Here is a 15825-nt window from a genome sequence, read left to right as displayed (position 1 = left end):
GTCCCATTTTCGATGCCAATCTGAACAAAGCGGACTTGTTTGAAAAACAAAATATTAATTAATCCGTTTAAATTGAAACTTTACATCACAACATCCACCGCAAAAAAACAACCCTTGCCTTGGTCTTGGCTTGGCTCCGCTACGCCATCGCTTAACGGCCGACAGATGTGAGCTTGCCGTCAACGGGAGATTGCTTTCCGACAATGCGGAAACAGAGGCACACGATGGTCAACCCGCGCAGACAGGCAGGCTCGCCCCTTTTATCGATCGATCAATATTTACTTCAGGTGCGCCTCGTACGCGGAGGCAAGAAAGCGAGCGATGGAAACCAATTAGAAAAGTGCATATATTGCTTCGATTCCCGAGCAGCGATCGTGAAACGTCTAGCGCGGGCATCGCCTGTTTTGCTCCCTGTCTTCACGCTGCGGTACAAAACAATGCAGCGGTTAAAATAGCACACAAAAACAATTGAAGCGCACCGTTGGGGGTACTACAGCGCACAGCAATGGGGCGAACTGCAATGCTTAAGATCGCGCTATAAAAACAAATTTAGAATGGTAAGACCAAACTGCAGCTCTGCATCAAAATTCTAGGGCTAACAGCACGTACCATCGATAAAAGCCGTATCTGTACGTGTTGAGCACATGGGAAATTGGGAGGTATTCGAAATGATCCAAAAGATTACAACTGTTCCTTGCTGTCTAATTGATTTGGTTGTTGATTGGCCATCCCAGGAAGGGATATTGCTTGCTAAATTAAACTGCAATGTTCACCAACAATTGAAATCCAATCATCGATGACAATTGATCAAATTACGTTCGAAGCATTTCGTTTACAGCTTTACAATCATACAATTTTGAAAATTTTAGACATATTGCTGCATCTCGTTTACCTGCGAAATGTTGCAATTGGCTGAATGTTTGATGATTGCTATCGCATGCAAGTGTTTTATGCTCTTTTCCGGTCAAACATTCTTAGTAATTACATATAGCAATAGCAAACAAAACTTGTAAGGTACTTACGCACGAAGATGTTGCTCATCAGGGTTGCGGGCAGACAGAACACTATCACCAGCACGTCCGCGACCGCCAGGTTCACGATGAAGAAGTTCGTAACCGTCCGCATACGCGGTGCCCGAAAGACGACCGCGATCACGAAACTGTTCCCGACCAGCCCGACGATGAAGACGATAAAGTACGCGACACAGTAGACGGCGGTCATCGTGTAGGAGTGCCGGTAGAACAGTTCATACTCCTCGAACGGGCCGGCCGTGTCGTTGCCTGCCGCTACATTCGGACTCTGGAATGAGAAAAGCAGCGAGCGGACCAGATTAGCGGGTAAATCCGTCACGTAGCAAGCGGAAGTGACAGGTGGACAAACACACACACACACACATGTATAAATACACACAGCAAAGCTAAAATTAGATTTCTCCGAAATCCTGTGCATCGAAAACCGGCACCGAAGCTTTGCCTCTTTGGAGCATCCGGGAAATGGGGAAATGAAGCTGAGCCGGAAAAGCCGGTTTTGGAGCAATCCCATAAATCATTTACTGTCCGATTTTCTTGTCCCATCGCAGCCCCGCCACCCCACTCGTTTTTTCAAGTTTATTTTTCATCATTTTTAAGCGAGTTATACGGTTTTACACTGACACACAGACACACAGTTTTACATCGACACAGACTGCCACAAGCAAGCATATAGGAACGGTTCCATTTTTACCGGGTTTTGTTCCACATTAGCAGAGTCTACTTTTAGCAGTGACCAAGTAGAATAAATCCTTGCGCATACACACCCACACACACACCCCAGGCACACAGCGTCCCCTCGCCATGGTGCCTTCGGATGATCCGTACGGCTGGCAGTATCGAAAAGTAAACTTTGTGCCACATTTTAAGTCTGCAACAGAGCGCCGTCTTCATCCCCTCCCCGGAGGGAACACCCCGAGCAAGAGTCTCTGCAACGAGTCGCATCCGAATCGAGACGAAACTCCGGAAACCGGTATCGCGCTCCTTTCGTACGCTGCACACTGTTGATGGATTAAAAGCGGCAACTCCATTCCCGTGATTATGAGCCAGATCATGGTGCGCCAGACGAAAGCGATGACGAGCGGCAGCGGCTTCGGTGCAGCGGGCCAGCGGAAGTGCAACTTACTATTTCACAGCCAAGGTCACCGAACGACGCGGCTGGCAAATTCAGAGATTATAAAAGTCCATTTGGGCTACCCCGTCCGAGGACCATCGGCGGTGGCAGGGCAGGCAACTCGCAGCGCAGCGCAGGGGAAAAAGTCGTTCCGAAACTGGGAATTCACGATGAGCAGCTTCTTAGTTCGTTATATTTCTGCTACATACATCAATGTGAACGCCCAGAGAGAACGGAATGATGAAACCGAAACAGCAGTGCCTTAAGGCGAAAAAAATATTCTTTGATTTGAACACGCGAGCTTCGAGTCTGCCTGTGCTGGGGAAAAAGCCGGTAGGAAGAAGAACAAAAGTGCGAGAGAGAGAGAGAGAGAGAGAGAGATAGAGAGAGAGTAAAAAAGAGCTGAAAAGTTTACAGCTTTACAACATCACACAGATCATTCCGCCGAAGTACCGAGCGGTCGATGGTAAACAGTGCAGCCGAAGGCGGGCCACGGTGGCAGAAAGCTCAGATTGAAGCGAAAACTTTGTGCCCGTCCAAATTTCACTCGTTACATCGTTGCAGTCGATGGTGCTTGCTTAATGATCGGTCTGTGGTCAGGTTACTGGTTGCGGAACTTGAGCTTCGTTTTAAAGAAAATGCATACGAAATGCACGGCTGGTATCAATCATTCCATGAATTCAGGTTCGTTTCCGTCAAATTCGATGCAAAGAAGGACGGATTAGCGATAGCTGCAGCTCATGGCAATATTGATTATTTTATACAGTTTCGAAAAATGTTGAAAAATTGATTATGGCATACTGCACTTGTTCAAGTACGGTCCCGTGGTACAGTCGTCAACTCGAAAGACTCAATAACATGTCCGTCATGGGTTCAAGTCTAGAATGGATCGTCCCCCCGTAGCAAGGATTTACCTATCCGGCTGTGCGTGGTAATTAATTAAGTCTCGAAAGCCTGTATAAGGGCCGGCATATGTCCACGCAGGACGTTGCGCCAAATAGAAGAAGAATAGAACTTGTTCAAGGTAACATCAGTTTGTGGAAACACAAAAAATACCTTCTTTAACAAATTTGAATTTGAAACCAATTCTGCTTGTACATTTTAAGGATAGTTTTATTCATGTGGGGCTTAATAACGATTAACATCAATACTAAAAAGTATTAGCTTACTAAATTAATTAAATAATTACACCATCTGTTTCAGTGTCTGTTTTGTAGACAAATTTCCGAATTTGAACCACACGTTTTTTATCGGTTCAAATATTAGATAGATTGAGATTACCTGTAGGATGGAGCCCTGCGATTCATCTAACCCTAATTTGTCAATCAGTAATGAAATGATTAGGTTGAAAGAGGACCCTTTTTGGTGAACTGTCCCTGATGTTCCTGTTCCGGTCGACTTCAGCGGAAATTATGTAACGTAAGGTAGTAACCTGACCTGACTATATTGAAGCAAAAGTGTGCTTAGCTATCTATACCAGACAGAGTTTGTGAACTGTTTTTGAACAACCTGTTGGAGCTATATCTATTTGAAACAATTAAATGTTGCACCTAGAAAGATAGGACAATAACAACTAGACGCATGCTTTTAGTATTATCAGTATATTACTTTTTGAATCTATCGACTATAATTTGTTATTAAAAAAACATCGAATAATCGTGTTCATGTTTATATATCGAACAATCGAAAACATGAAACCGATAGAAGAACGCATTACTGGTTGATTATTAATATACCAAAGCAGTGTTTGAAACTGATAAGCAATTCGTAGATTAACAATAAATTATTAAAGCGTCAAGTAAAATAAAATTTTTTGATAGAGTAACCATTCTTCTTACAAAACTGGCTTGGTAACAAAAAAAAACTAACATAACCCTATTTCTATTAACCAGGTTTTCCTCTACCTGTTTTAGCTCTACAAAATAACATTAACTTTAGTTTTGCTTCGTTTACCCTTTGTTCCATGTTCCTCATTTTACGTCATTTTGCGTCCCGCGTCCCAGACCGCAGCACAGCATAACTAATTGGCACATTTTTACGGGCGTCGTGCGGGATATAATGGCTATAAAGTCGGTTGCAATCTACCAGCCCGACCAAATGCAACAACGAGCCAGATCGCCCTCCATTTACTGCAACTCACTGTGTCAAACAACAATTAGATACTATCTAACAGCTTTCCCATTAGCTTACGCAAGGCGAAACACTTTGTTCTCCACAGCCGGACAGCGAGAAGAATGCATGTGCGTGAGGAAGGGGAGAAAGTTGGAGCAGGAGAAGAGATAAAAAGGTTAAAATTATGACACTATCGTTCAACCGTTCTGCACAGCACTGCCATCTACTGTGCGATTGCTCTATCGATCCATGGATCAAGATCGCCCAAAGGGCAGTAAATGCGTTGGCCTGGCAACAGCAACACACCAACACCGACACCAACGCCAGCTTAAACCTCACACCTTATCGCGAACGTACGATCTCTAGCAATGGGGAGCTATTTTGTTTTGCAATTGCTTCGAGCCCGATTACAGATCGATTCCGATTTACTTCAGAAAAACACCAAAGCAACATACATCCGAACAGGCAAACTTCCTCCGACTGCCCTACCCCGCGATTCGAAAACAAACGACCTTACGTATGAATTGCACCGCCCGTCGGATGCACATTCAAAATAAAGATCGATAAACGTGCCAAAGTACTACTTTGAGCAGTGTTTGATTCACATTAGATATTCGCTGCAGAACTCCACCACGCAGCAAAAACCTTCGCAAGCGACTCCGTTTGGCCGTACCGCCCGGGAACGGCAACCCAGGGAAAGGAATTCCGACTCATCTGCCAGGCAGACGGATGCCGTGTGAGCGGCACAGTACACCACGTAATAGTGTGCTCCGCAGTGCGAATGATACCGCATAAATTTTGCATAATTCTCCCATCAATCCCATCCCCGTGCCAAGTTGGCACGAAAGCACTCTTCCTCGCCGTCTCCTCGATCCCTCGACCCTCGTGGAGTGATCGGAAATGCTTGCGAGTGTCCGGTTTTCGGTTCGATTCCATTCAGGATTCTTTCCTGTGCCGGGAATGCGACAGCTTCGCCCTTCAACAATGTGCAATTTTGGTATCGAATGAAAAAAAAAATACAGCGATTGGACAAATTGCGGAGAGAAGACGCACATGCGGGATCGATCAACAATGACTGCAACGAAATATCGAACCACCATCGGGGTCGATGTGTGGGTCGAGAGATCTACTGATGAGAGTTGAATTTTGAAAATTCAATTACAGACATCCGAACCGACTAGCTGCAAAGAATTACCATCAGCTTGAGCGTGGAATATCAGTACTGTCATGGACTTGTGTAAGTTTTTAATCTCCAAAAGTCCATTATATAGGCCGGCATGACCGCGTAGGACGTTACGCCAAATATAACAATAAGTTATTAATGAATGACCTACTGGAAATTACTGCTTTAGTTAGTTATGGGTTATTTGTAATAATGTACGATTTTAAAAACCTACTTGTTCATCTCGCATTGAGTTGTTAAAATAAAGTCAAAAGTTACGAAATTATTATCGAATATTCTGCACATTGTCAATAAAGGTTCGTTGTATTGTTCTACTATATTCATTGTGCACAAATGTCTGTTGTCTATGGGCTCTATCTGGTGCCTAAATAGCATTTTTTAGCATATTGCTTGTATTGATTGTTTGTAATGGCCTATTGTTTGTAGCTCCTCTACAAAGTTAAACTCACAGATTTTACAGGATGGACTAGACAAGTACACAATGGCTGTAAACACAAAGGATCTCAGAATTCAGTAGATTATCGTGTAATAAAACCTTGCGTCGTACTTATAGATCCATCCCATTGATGTGGTACGATACAATACTTATCGAGTACCACACACAAATTGAATCAATTGCCTCCTGTTTATACTCCAAGTGTATAAACAAGTTTTACTGCTCTTATCACTTAAACGTGTGGCCCAATAAGGTAACCTAAAGTTCATTCCAATCAGTACATTAAGTCAATTAGTGTAATTTTTAAATCGAGTCTCATCGTGATAAACACGGTTGTAAGTATAACAGTTAACTATTTTTATAATTAGTGCCACCACATCCATCGAATGATTGCTGCTTTCTTTTGGATTGACAGTTATGGTTTATGGCTTAACGTCGATATTAATACACACGATAATAGCATCGCGGACGGTGATCAGATATGTGGTTGCGATCGTGATAAAGTTATTCAGAAACTAGAATATATAAGAGACCAACACAGCACTATAAATAAGCAGCACGCGGCGTTTGGACGGAAATCAAGCAGGAATAAACATGCCGAGAAAATTGCTAGGAGAGAAGAATTGATTATTGATTATTTGATAATCAATTCTTAGGAATAATATATATTTTTTTTCAATAATTTAACATTGATTGGACATGGACAGATTACAAAAACCAAGAGTAAACCAATGTGCGATTTCCTGAAGTATTGGGCATGTTATGAATGTGCCATCGTGTAATCGTTCCATTTTAACACTCTTACTTGCTTATCCGGCGTTACAACCGCTTTGCTGTATTGGCCTGCCTAAGAAGTGTTCGAAATCGCTCGCGGTCTTGCCCCTTCGTCTGCCAGTCCGTTATCGCGTCTCCACGCCATCCTGTTACCTCAATTTAGGCTTACCACGACCTCCTCTGTCCTTGTGGACGGGCTAAAAATACTTTACGGGCTGGGTCGTCCGTCTCCATGCGTACAACATGGCCAGACCACCGAAGCCTAGCATGCTTGATTCGCTGCAAGACAGTGAGGCCGCCATACATCTCGTATAACTCGTCATTATAACAGCTCCTCCATTATCCTTCCACACATACGGGCCAAGTATCCTTCTGATCGTTTTCCTCTCGAACGTGGCTCAGAGGGTTTCGTCAGAGTTGGACAGCGTCCATGTCTCAAAGGCGTACGTGAGTACCGGTACTATAAATGTGCTATATAGTCACAGCTTAGTCCGTCGCGACAGCTTCTTTGAGCTGAACTAATTTCTCAGGCTGTAGAACGACCGGTTGGCTGCCAGTATCCTTGCGCGCAGCTCAGTTGCATGCTATTGTCGTTGCTGAACTTTGTCCCAAGATAGGTGAATTCTGGGACGACTTCAAAAGTGCGTTCACCTATCTGTACGTCACGCCTACGTAGGTTTGGATTATTTATTGCTAGGTCCGATGATGTTTGGTCTTTACCATCAGTTTGGTCTTTGCTTCATTTATCTGCAGTACGATGTGCTCTGCCACCTGCTCGATCCCTTGGTAGACTTCTGCTACATAGGAGAGCCACAGATCATTGATGTCTATATCACCAGGATCTGGGTTGACATATAGAAGATGGTTCTCGAAGTCTCCACCCTCGAGTCATGGATGGCCCTCTCTAGCGCCAAGTTAAATTTTAATCCATTTTAACTTGCCCGTATGAAATTGGATGTTAAAGATGCTGAAATATGTGGTTGTTTTCAACCTGAAATACTCTTATTCTTATTTTTATTTTTCACAACAACTGTTGTCTGCCTGTACCCGGTTGTGAGGTGGGCTTGGCTTTCAGTGCCTTATTGCTACCATAAGCAGGGCAGTTAGTCCTACGTATGGGGGCATGGTCAATTCGGGGTATGAACCCATGACGGGCATGTTGTTAAGTCGTACGAGTTGACGACTGTACCACAAGACCTGCTCCAAAATACTCTTATTACTTGACATAAAAACATAAACATATTTTAACCAAAACTTCTACGCTCGTTTGTTAACTTACTACATCTTGGCTTACCGTACACCCACTAAAGTCATTGCCTCGGGATATTTGAAGATACGAACTCAAAATATGGTTTCCCTATAAAGGGCAAACAGGCACTCCTCCTCCCTTTCTCTCTCATTTTCTCTCTCTCTCTCTCTCTCTCTCTTTCTCTCCTTCTCTCGCTTTCTATCGCGAGATTTGGGCCCGCTGAAAACAGAGCCCGGAGAGAGTAGGACAAATACACATGCCCAGATTTACGTGGAACGCTTCGCAAAGCGCGTCCGACTGCTTTCCCCGAACAGCCGAGGTGACTGTGGCCACGACGCGAGCCCCGTTGCCCGTTGCATAAAGAATCATTATTTAATCGTTAGTTTCGCCTCGTCGGTCTGCATTTCCGGTAATTGACAGAGCGATGCCGGGTCCTGCACATACAGCGGGCAACAGTGCACCGGACCGGTGTTTTACCTGCGCACGACCACCACCATTACCACCACTACCACGAGGGCTGACTGTCAGAGGGGACTCTTTACTCCGCCACGGGGAAATCAGTAAATGATGGATAAATGGTGCCTGCTGCCAGGGCGGTTAGTTAACGCGCTTTGACGGTTGCCACACATCACTATGGCAGCTACACAGTTATGGTAACGATGTGGCTTCACCCGACGGCGCGGAGAGGGGGTCGGCCGCGCTCCGGTTGATCGTTACGTAACCTGCCAACTTTGTTACCGTGCGCTCCATTTTCGTCCACGGTAATGTGCACTCCTTCCGACGGGAGAAAGTGATGTGTTTGTGTTTGTATATGTACTGTATGTTACGCGAATTCCGAACATGTCACTCTGTAGAACTAAGCAGCAGGAAAAGTTTTCCCACAAGGCAGTAGAAGCTGGCGGATGACTTGGTAATTATTTAGTCCTTGTTTTGCTGCACTGCTTTGCAGCGAGCAGCGTACTCCGTTCGTCTTCCGAGCTGCACCAAAAAAGGGTGAAAACTGATCATGCTTTAGTTTTCATCGCGCTTCCAATAATGATCGGGATATTTTCATAATAGCTGAATAGGAAAACTGAAATTCCAAAGAAAACCCCCCGGGACGGCGGCTTTGCCCCCGACCAAAGCACCATTTGCACGGATTTGTTCTGCGCTCCGTGCCAATCCTACCCTAATCGTGGACAAATTAGAGTAGCTTCAGCCAGCGGTAAGATAATTGATTGCCGCTGCCCTCGCCACTGCTGTGCCAAATGAAACAAAACATCCATCTCCTTCGATCGTTAATTGCTTCCTGCGATCCGCAAGCAGGCTGTCCCCGTTGATGGTGTGTACCGTGCTACCACCACATTGAACCATAAAAACCCCTTCCCTCATCCCGTGCCTAGTCCCGCTTCCCTCCCTTCTGGCAAGGCTCAGAAATAAACCGCTGTGCCATAAACCAATCGGTAAGCTGCTACGGCGAACCACGCTTACACGAATGTCGATGACGATGTGCATCCCTATCGTGGCCAGGAAATCTGTACGACTTCCCGGGCGGAAATAATAATCGCTTCCCAACAAAAACAACATCAATTCGCCTTCGTCCTGTCTTGCCGCACCATTTGCAAGCCCATACCCATCCTGGGCAGGGGGAGGGGGGGGGGGAGGGGTGGGATAGAGCTTTCGGTTCGTCATTCTTTTTCCGTGATGGTATGCTTCCTTAGCCGTTTGCCTCGCTCGTTTTTCTCGCTTTTTTCCAGCGCACACCCATTACCGTTTCCCCGTACACAACACGCGGTGGCACATAACATTGCACTCCAGCTCCGCATGGTCTGCTGGGGCGACGCACATGGACGAAAAACCCGCCCGAGCGAGCGAGAATGGCGGGAACTCCAAACTGGCAATCACAGCCGAATGTCCTTCAAGACGGAAAACTACATTCCAATTAGCGGTGACCTAATTTCGGTGTTTGTCCCCGGTGGGCTCACACGGACAGGAATGGGGACCGGTGCGCGCATTAAACCACGCTGCTCCCGGCATCACCCTTCCCGCTGCCGCAACCCGCATAGACATTCCAATAAATTTACCCGCTTGGGTGACAAAGGGTTTCGGAGTGGTCGCGATGGTTTTGTACGGTGCGAAGAAAATGTGAAGATGTTCAGGTGGGCCCCAAAACCCTTCACGCGCGCACTTCGTTATACACACATACACTTACACACCAGCACAGCAGGGCTAGGCTGGCAAAAGGGGTTGCAAAAGTATGGCTGGAAGTTTGTACCGCCGTTTTACAGATACTTGCGGTTCGTGTACACTTGATTAAGCGTGGCAAACTTCCATCGGCCATCGTTCTGATGTTTCCATCGCCCATTTTGTGGTTTTGCCCGTTCGCTAGCATAACCCAAGGAAGCGCAAAAAGGGTTTGCGCGTAGAAGTTGACTCAACCGTACAACTGGGAAGACGATTTCAATATGCAATTTCACCAACTGTAAACGCCGAACTGGAACAGTGGAATAGAACCCTACAAATGTGGCTCTGCGAAGCAGGCCATGTTACAGCGTGGCATACATTTAGGCGTGTAAGCGAGTTTCCTTTTGCAGAGCACTTGGCAGCGTTCTGATGAACTGGTGAGTGAGGTTACCAAGACAAGGCTATGCTTGTTCATCTCTTAGCGAAAGAATGGCAAAAAAAGAACAGTAATAAATGCGTTTTAAGCATTTTCCTATTATTTTTTTATGTATTCAAACCCCTCGTTCGACACTAATTGAGCGTACCCGTGATTACGGTAACTGCAAGCAGGAATGTCTTGCAAATAAGAATGTTTTAGATATAAAGCGTTTAAGATAAAATTACTTCAACTACTTGATCCACTTTGTGAAGCATTAGTCTGTAAAATGAGAATGCTTGAAATTATTTACATATTTTTATATGTTATATGTTAACATAATTAACTACATATAACTATTATGTTAACAACAATGAAATTTGTTTTGAATTTCTCAAAAATCTCAAAAACTGGTAAATGCGGAATTGATATGATTCGCTAATTCAAACTCCTCTTCTTGTTTTTGGCTTAACAACTGTTGTCGGTCTAGGCCTGCCTGTACCACTTGTGGGCTTGGCTTTCAGAGACTAATTGATTTCCCCCCATAGCAGGATAGTCAGTCCTAATTCAACACTATGAACAGTATATTCTACTGCATGGCTACTGATGCCTAGCACGCTAATGATTTTTGATATGAAATATTATATTCCTTTATTCTGAACACACTCTTGATTGCCATGACACGGATGCTGGAGGGTAATTCATGATTGCGAAAGAATAAAAGCACTTAGCTTTAGAGCATTTGCACTGTTAATGAAAGTATAAGGATGAAATGCTTAGATTTCTGTCCTGACACATCTCCACTATTAATGCTAATTATAATACCAAGCTAGCAATACTAGACAGCTCTATCCACTTGCGTGTTTCGGACTTTAAATCCAAGTTCGGATTTAAATCCACCCCATGAATGCCCATAAACCTACGGCCGTGTTTTCTCACATTTTCCACATCCAACGACGGCCCGTAAGCACACCACATTATAACCCATCGAGCGAGAGCTGTAAAGCGTACAGTGCATGCAGCTGGATAGGCACCCGAACCTCCCATGCAGTTGCCGAAGCAAAACCCTAACGTTAATGAGCTTCGCACGATGCACGCTCGGTGGAAAACCGTGTTTTGCAGCCCAGTTTTCCACTAAACCAACCAAACAAACAGTCCCTTCCATCGGCGCCCGTACACCCGTGCACGCAGACAGCCACAAATGCGGACGCAAACACATACACAGCCGTGCGCTGGGTGGGGTAGCCTATTGAGAAACCACCAGCGTTGATGTGCCCCAAGCACATTGGTCCCGGGACAGGTACGGGCTCTGGGGGCGCCTATGCACATGTACACGTCGATAATGATTTGCAATCAATAAACTGATAATAATGCATGAACCGCATGCATACGATTCCGGCTGGCAGCGCCACTCACAGGACCTCGATTCGATTGTGCAAAAGCAAACGCGAGTAAGTTATGATAGTTAGCTTATGGGCATTTTTAAAAAACCTGAAGAAAATGCTACAGCTCATGTGATTTTGCCACCCCCTGTGTGATGTAGAATTACACCGTACTCACCTGATAGCTGTCCCAGTCGCTGGCGAAGGTGGCAGTGTTGGAGTTTTCCCGACGGAGCTCGGTGAAATCGGCCATCCCGGAGCCCGGTGGCACCTTCTGCAGCTTGAGGGCCAGCCCCATCGTAAACACCTCGCCGCCCAGCTCCATCCCGGGGACCGGCTAGCAAAAGGGCACTTTTTCGTTCAGGGTACCAGGCGCGGGGCCGCACGGTCGCACATCTGTTGCCACGCGAGTGTTCAACGATCCGAGCACACACACACACACACCGGAGGGAAAGTCGGAGGAAAACAACGGCTCCTCGCTCCCGCCCCGTTCCCTCTACGCCCAGCTAGTGCTGGACGGGACTGAGCTACACTCGATGCGACAACACTGGGGCTCGCACTGACGATCGAGCCACGGACTCCGCACCAGCGCCGATCTATTGCTGCTCATGTTTTCCACACACAAAGCCACCAGCCCGAGCGAGGCGGCATAAAACACAGTGCAAGCGCGATTCTACGCTGGATACTGATAGAGCAGCCACCCACTCAAGAAGCCACCGTACACGAAGCTGTTCTTCGCCGGGGTACGCGTCAAATTGGTTCGTTTGCGTTCAGAAATGCGCGTTCACTGCGTGCCAAACGGCATTGCACGCCGAGCATACAACTTTCCTACACAATGCACCGCACACAAACACGCACACACACACTCGTACAATTCACAATTATTCTCGTTTCTTTTTCTCTCTCCACAGACGCACCACAACAATGCTGTGTTAATTATATTACGGTTGAGGATCATGTATCCCTCCCAAAACACTGCACCGACTTCGGGAGCTTCGAAAGCTGCGCTGTGGATGATACGGCTACGGCACAAAAATGTGACCTATTTTCGCTCGTCCCAGAGCCACACAGCCTGCCTGTTTGTTGGTTCTAAGCGCTTTGGGGTAGCCACGAAGCGTGGAGCATGTTTTATGATCCCGTTGCACAACACACTCACTCACACACACACACACACACACACACACAATTTCACGACCAGCAATGTTCAAGCTCCGTTTCCTTCCAGGCGTGATCCTTCCATTTGCTGGCGAGCTGTTGTTGGCTGATGGCTAAGAACTGGATGTTACTGACCTGCACACAAGAAGCTCCCCGTGCGGAAAAAGGGGATGTGTGTAGCAACGCTGAGGTGAGCAAACTGCAGCAAACACACGCTGGTGTGGCCAAGCAACAGATATGTGTGCCACAGGCGCACGCTGTACCAAATCGAGCAGCGAAAATGATGAAGAAAAAAAAAACCCACCGGAGAAGGAAATTGGAATACCCGGAACCCTGGCCGTGTCGTGTCGGATTTTGAGCACGGAGGAGGACGATGATCCGGGCGCACGATATGGTCACCCTCGCAGCCGTAAGCGTAGTGATGGCCCGACCGTCACCGTCCGGAGTCCGCAGTCTAGGCTGTGCATACCCTCGTGCCCGCCAGCCGATTTCGTCGTCGTCGTCGTCGCCCGCCCGCCCGCCTCAACCGCCACGCAACGGCAGAACGCCAGAACGGTGGCGAGAGCGAACCCGATCCGGACCCGATTCCCGATTGGGCTCGCGCCTTCACCGTGAGGCTCCCGTACCTGCTTCCCTGCCGCGCCTACCCGCCCACCCGGGAGTGCAAGTTCCGCGCCATGCCGCTGGGATGCTTCACCCCTAAGTGTTTGTGTGAGTGGTTTCTTTTTTTCCCTTCGAATTTCTCACCTGCTTCACCACCCCAGCCCGAGGTTTTCATACAACCCCCTCTCTTCCCCACGGATCCTACCAGCAACGGGGATCGGGTTGATGAACGGTAGATCCGTGCCGTTTGTTTATCGCCCGCGCTTTTTCTTTCCTCCGCAATGTTGCTGTTGCGTCTGGCGTGCTTTCCTCGCTCAGCAGCGCTGCACCTGTCGCCCAAAAACGCTTCCCCTACCCGACCGCCCGAATCCCGAGCAGTCCCGGATACCTTCACACACCTAGGCCGATAATTCGGCCACCGTTTTTAGTACAACAATCTGTGCAGTCCTCCCGTACGGCTGCTGGTAGTTACATTCCACTTGTTTTGGTTTGGCTATCGCTTCTTCAGCTGCGCTTCCCGAGCCCGAGCGGTCTCCACCAGCTGGAGACGAACCGCTAGCTTCCGGGAGCGAGAGTTCAAAAACCTACAACTGCGTGCGCAATTTTCGAATTTTCGAACATCCGCTCCCGGTGGTTCCCTGATGGCTGTTCCCTGCTGTTCCCTTTTTTGTCCCATTCGCTCGCCCGTCCTCCGGCTGGCTTATTCTTGCTCTGGCTGTCTCTCTCTCTCTCTCTCTCTCTCTCTCTCTCTCTCTTTCTCTCTCTCTATGAGGTACGGTGTGTGTTTATGTGTCATTGCTTGGCATAAAACAAGAAACCAATTCTCCCCTACTGACCGATACTGGGACAGGACCGTTAAAGCTTCCTTCTTTCTATCCCACTTCTGTACACAGTACACGTTCGTCAAACCAACCGACCCGAACGAGCACGAGTGCCAGTGCTCGGCAAGGAGTCTCGGGGGGGGAGGGGGAGGGGGTGAATGTGCACTAGCTGTGAACTAAGCCATACCACCACCACCACTACTAACGAATCCTTGTCAAGTGGCATTGGGCATCCCTTTCTCTCGTTTCATGCCTGCACTGTCGCTCGCACGTGTTTTGTGTGTTGCTGGTAGAGCCTAGCGGTACGATTTGAACCGAACAAACGAACGAACGGATTATTTCCTACCTTTGCTAACTTATTCCACTCAAAATCCCACCCCACTTCCTCCCCTCGAGCGAGGGGGGGGGAGGCTGGGGTGGAACCGTGAGAAAAGTGAGTTCCTGAAATTAGGTGAAGGTGAAAACACAACCGCCCCACCGTTGCCTCACACACGCACCCCTTTTGGGCTCGCGTGGGGTGATTCAACGCCATCCGCGAATACTACATAAATATTCTGGACTCTTTCCGGGCAGGGTCGGGCCTCCACTCCCCTCCCCCCCCCTCCTCCCCCCGCTATCCTTTCCTTCGTTACTTTAGGCAGGAATTCGGTCCCACTATCGTCCTTGAAATGATCAACGGAACGGGGTTTGTTTTTTTTTTTTTATTATGTTGGAAATGTTACGAGCTGAGGATTTACGAAGCCCAGGTGGCGCTGGGCAAAAGGGGGCAAAGGAGAATTTGTGAGTGACATTGGGGGATGTGAAATTTGATGCTTTTCCTCGCACACCTCGCAACGGCACGAGGGAACCATTTCGGTGGTGGGAAAATTCGGACAGCCTTTTGACAAGTTGTAGCAATCCGTCAAAAGCATAGTTTAAACGTTATAACTGTCGGCCCTTTGATGGGTGCATTTATCAACATTTCGCAAGAGAGTGTTGGTTGATGTGAGGTGACGAGAGTATGGGCTGATCAAATTTCGCACCGAGATTGTAATCCACATAAATACAGAGTTTATCAACCCAGCTAGTAAGCAAATATATTAAATACATTTCAATACAATATCAATGGCAACTCTAACGACAAGCTTTTGCTCAGAAATGCATCAAACGACAAGCTCAGAATTAAAAATAAAAACCAGAATACTAAAAGCGCACTGCTGCTAAACGTTCTAAAGCACCTTTTGGTTCGTTAAAACATCGCATCGCGCGTATCGATCGGCCCGAGAGCGGCATTTTCATATCGTCCAGATTAGGAGCCACACACAACCGACCATTACGATTGAAGTACGAAAAAATAAACGCTAGTCACGGAAAAATGATTACTATTTTCCCTTCCGTTTCCCCGCCGCAA

At 47.0% G+C, this 15825-nt stretch overlaps 1 protein-coding gene across 1 annotated transcript in view; it reads right to left on the bottom strand.

The window, feature by feature from the left end:
* Nucleotides 1–13405, bottom strand: part of LOC121590202 (neuropeptide SIFamide receptor-like) — a 93000-nt gene extending 79595 nt beyond the window's left edge. Inside the window, exons 1-2 of the mRNA XM_041909664.1 lie at nt 12035–13405; nt 1023–1299 (exon numbers count right to left, since the gene is read on the bottom strand). Of these exons, the coding sequence (XP_041765598.1) occupies nt 1023–1299; nt 12035–12181 (424 nt within the window). The 5' untranslated portion in view covers nt 12182–13405. The remainder of the gene's footprint in view (nt 1–1022; nt 1300–12034) is intronic.
* Nucleotides 13406–15825: the final 2420 nt, after the last annotated feature.

Source organism: Anopheles merus, chromosome 2R, assembly GCF_017562075.2.
Source record: "Anopheles merus strain MAF chromosome 2R, AmerM5.1, whole genome shotgun sequence".
Classification (NCBI taxonomy): Eukaryota; Metazoa; Arthropoda; class Insecta; order Diptera; family Culicidae; genus Anopheles; species Anopheles merus.
The sequence above is the reverse complement of the archived record's forward strand: the minus strand, read 5'-3'. Positions and strand labels throughout refer to the sequence as shown.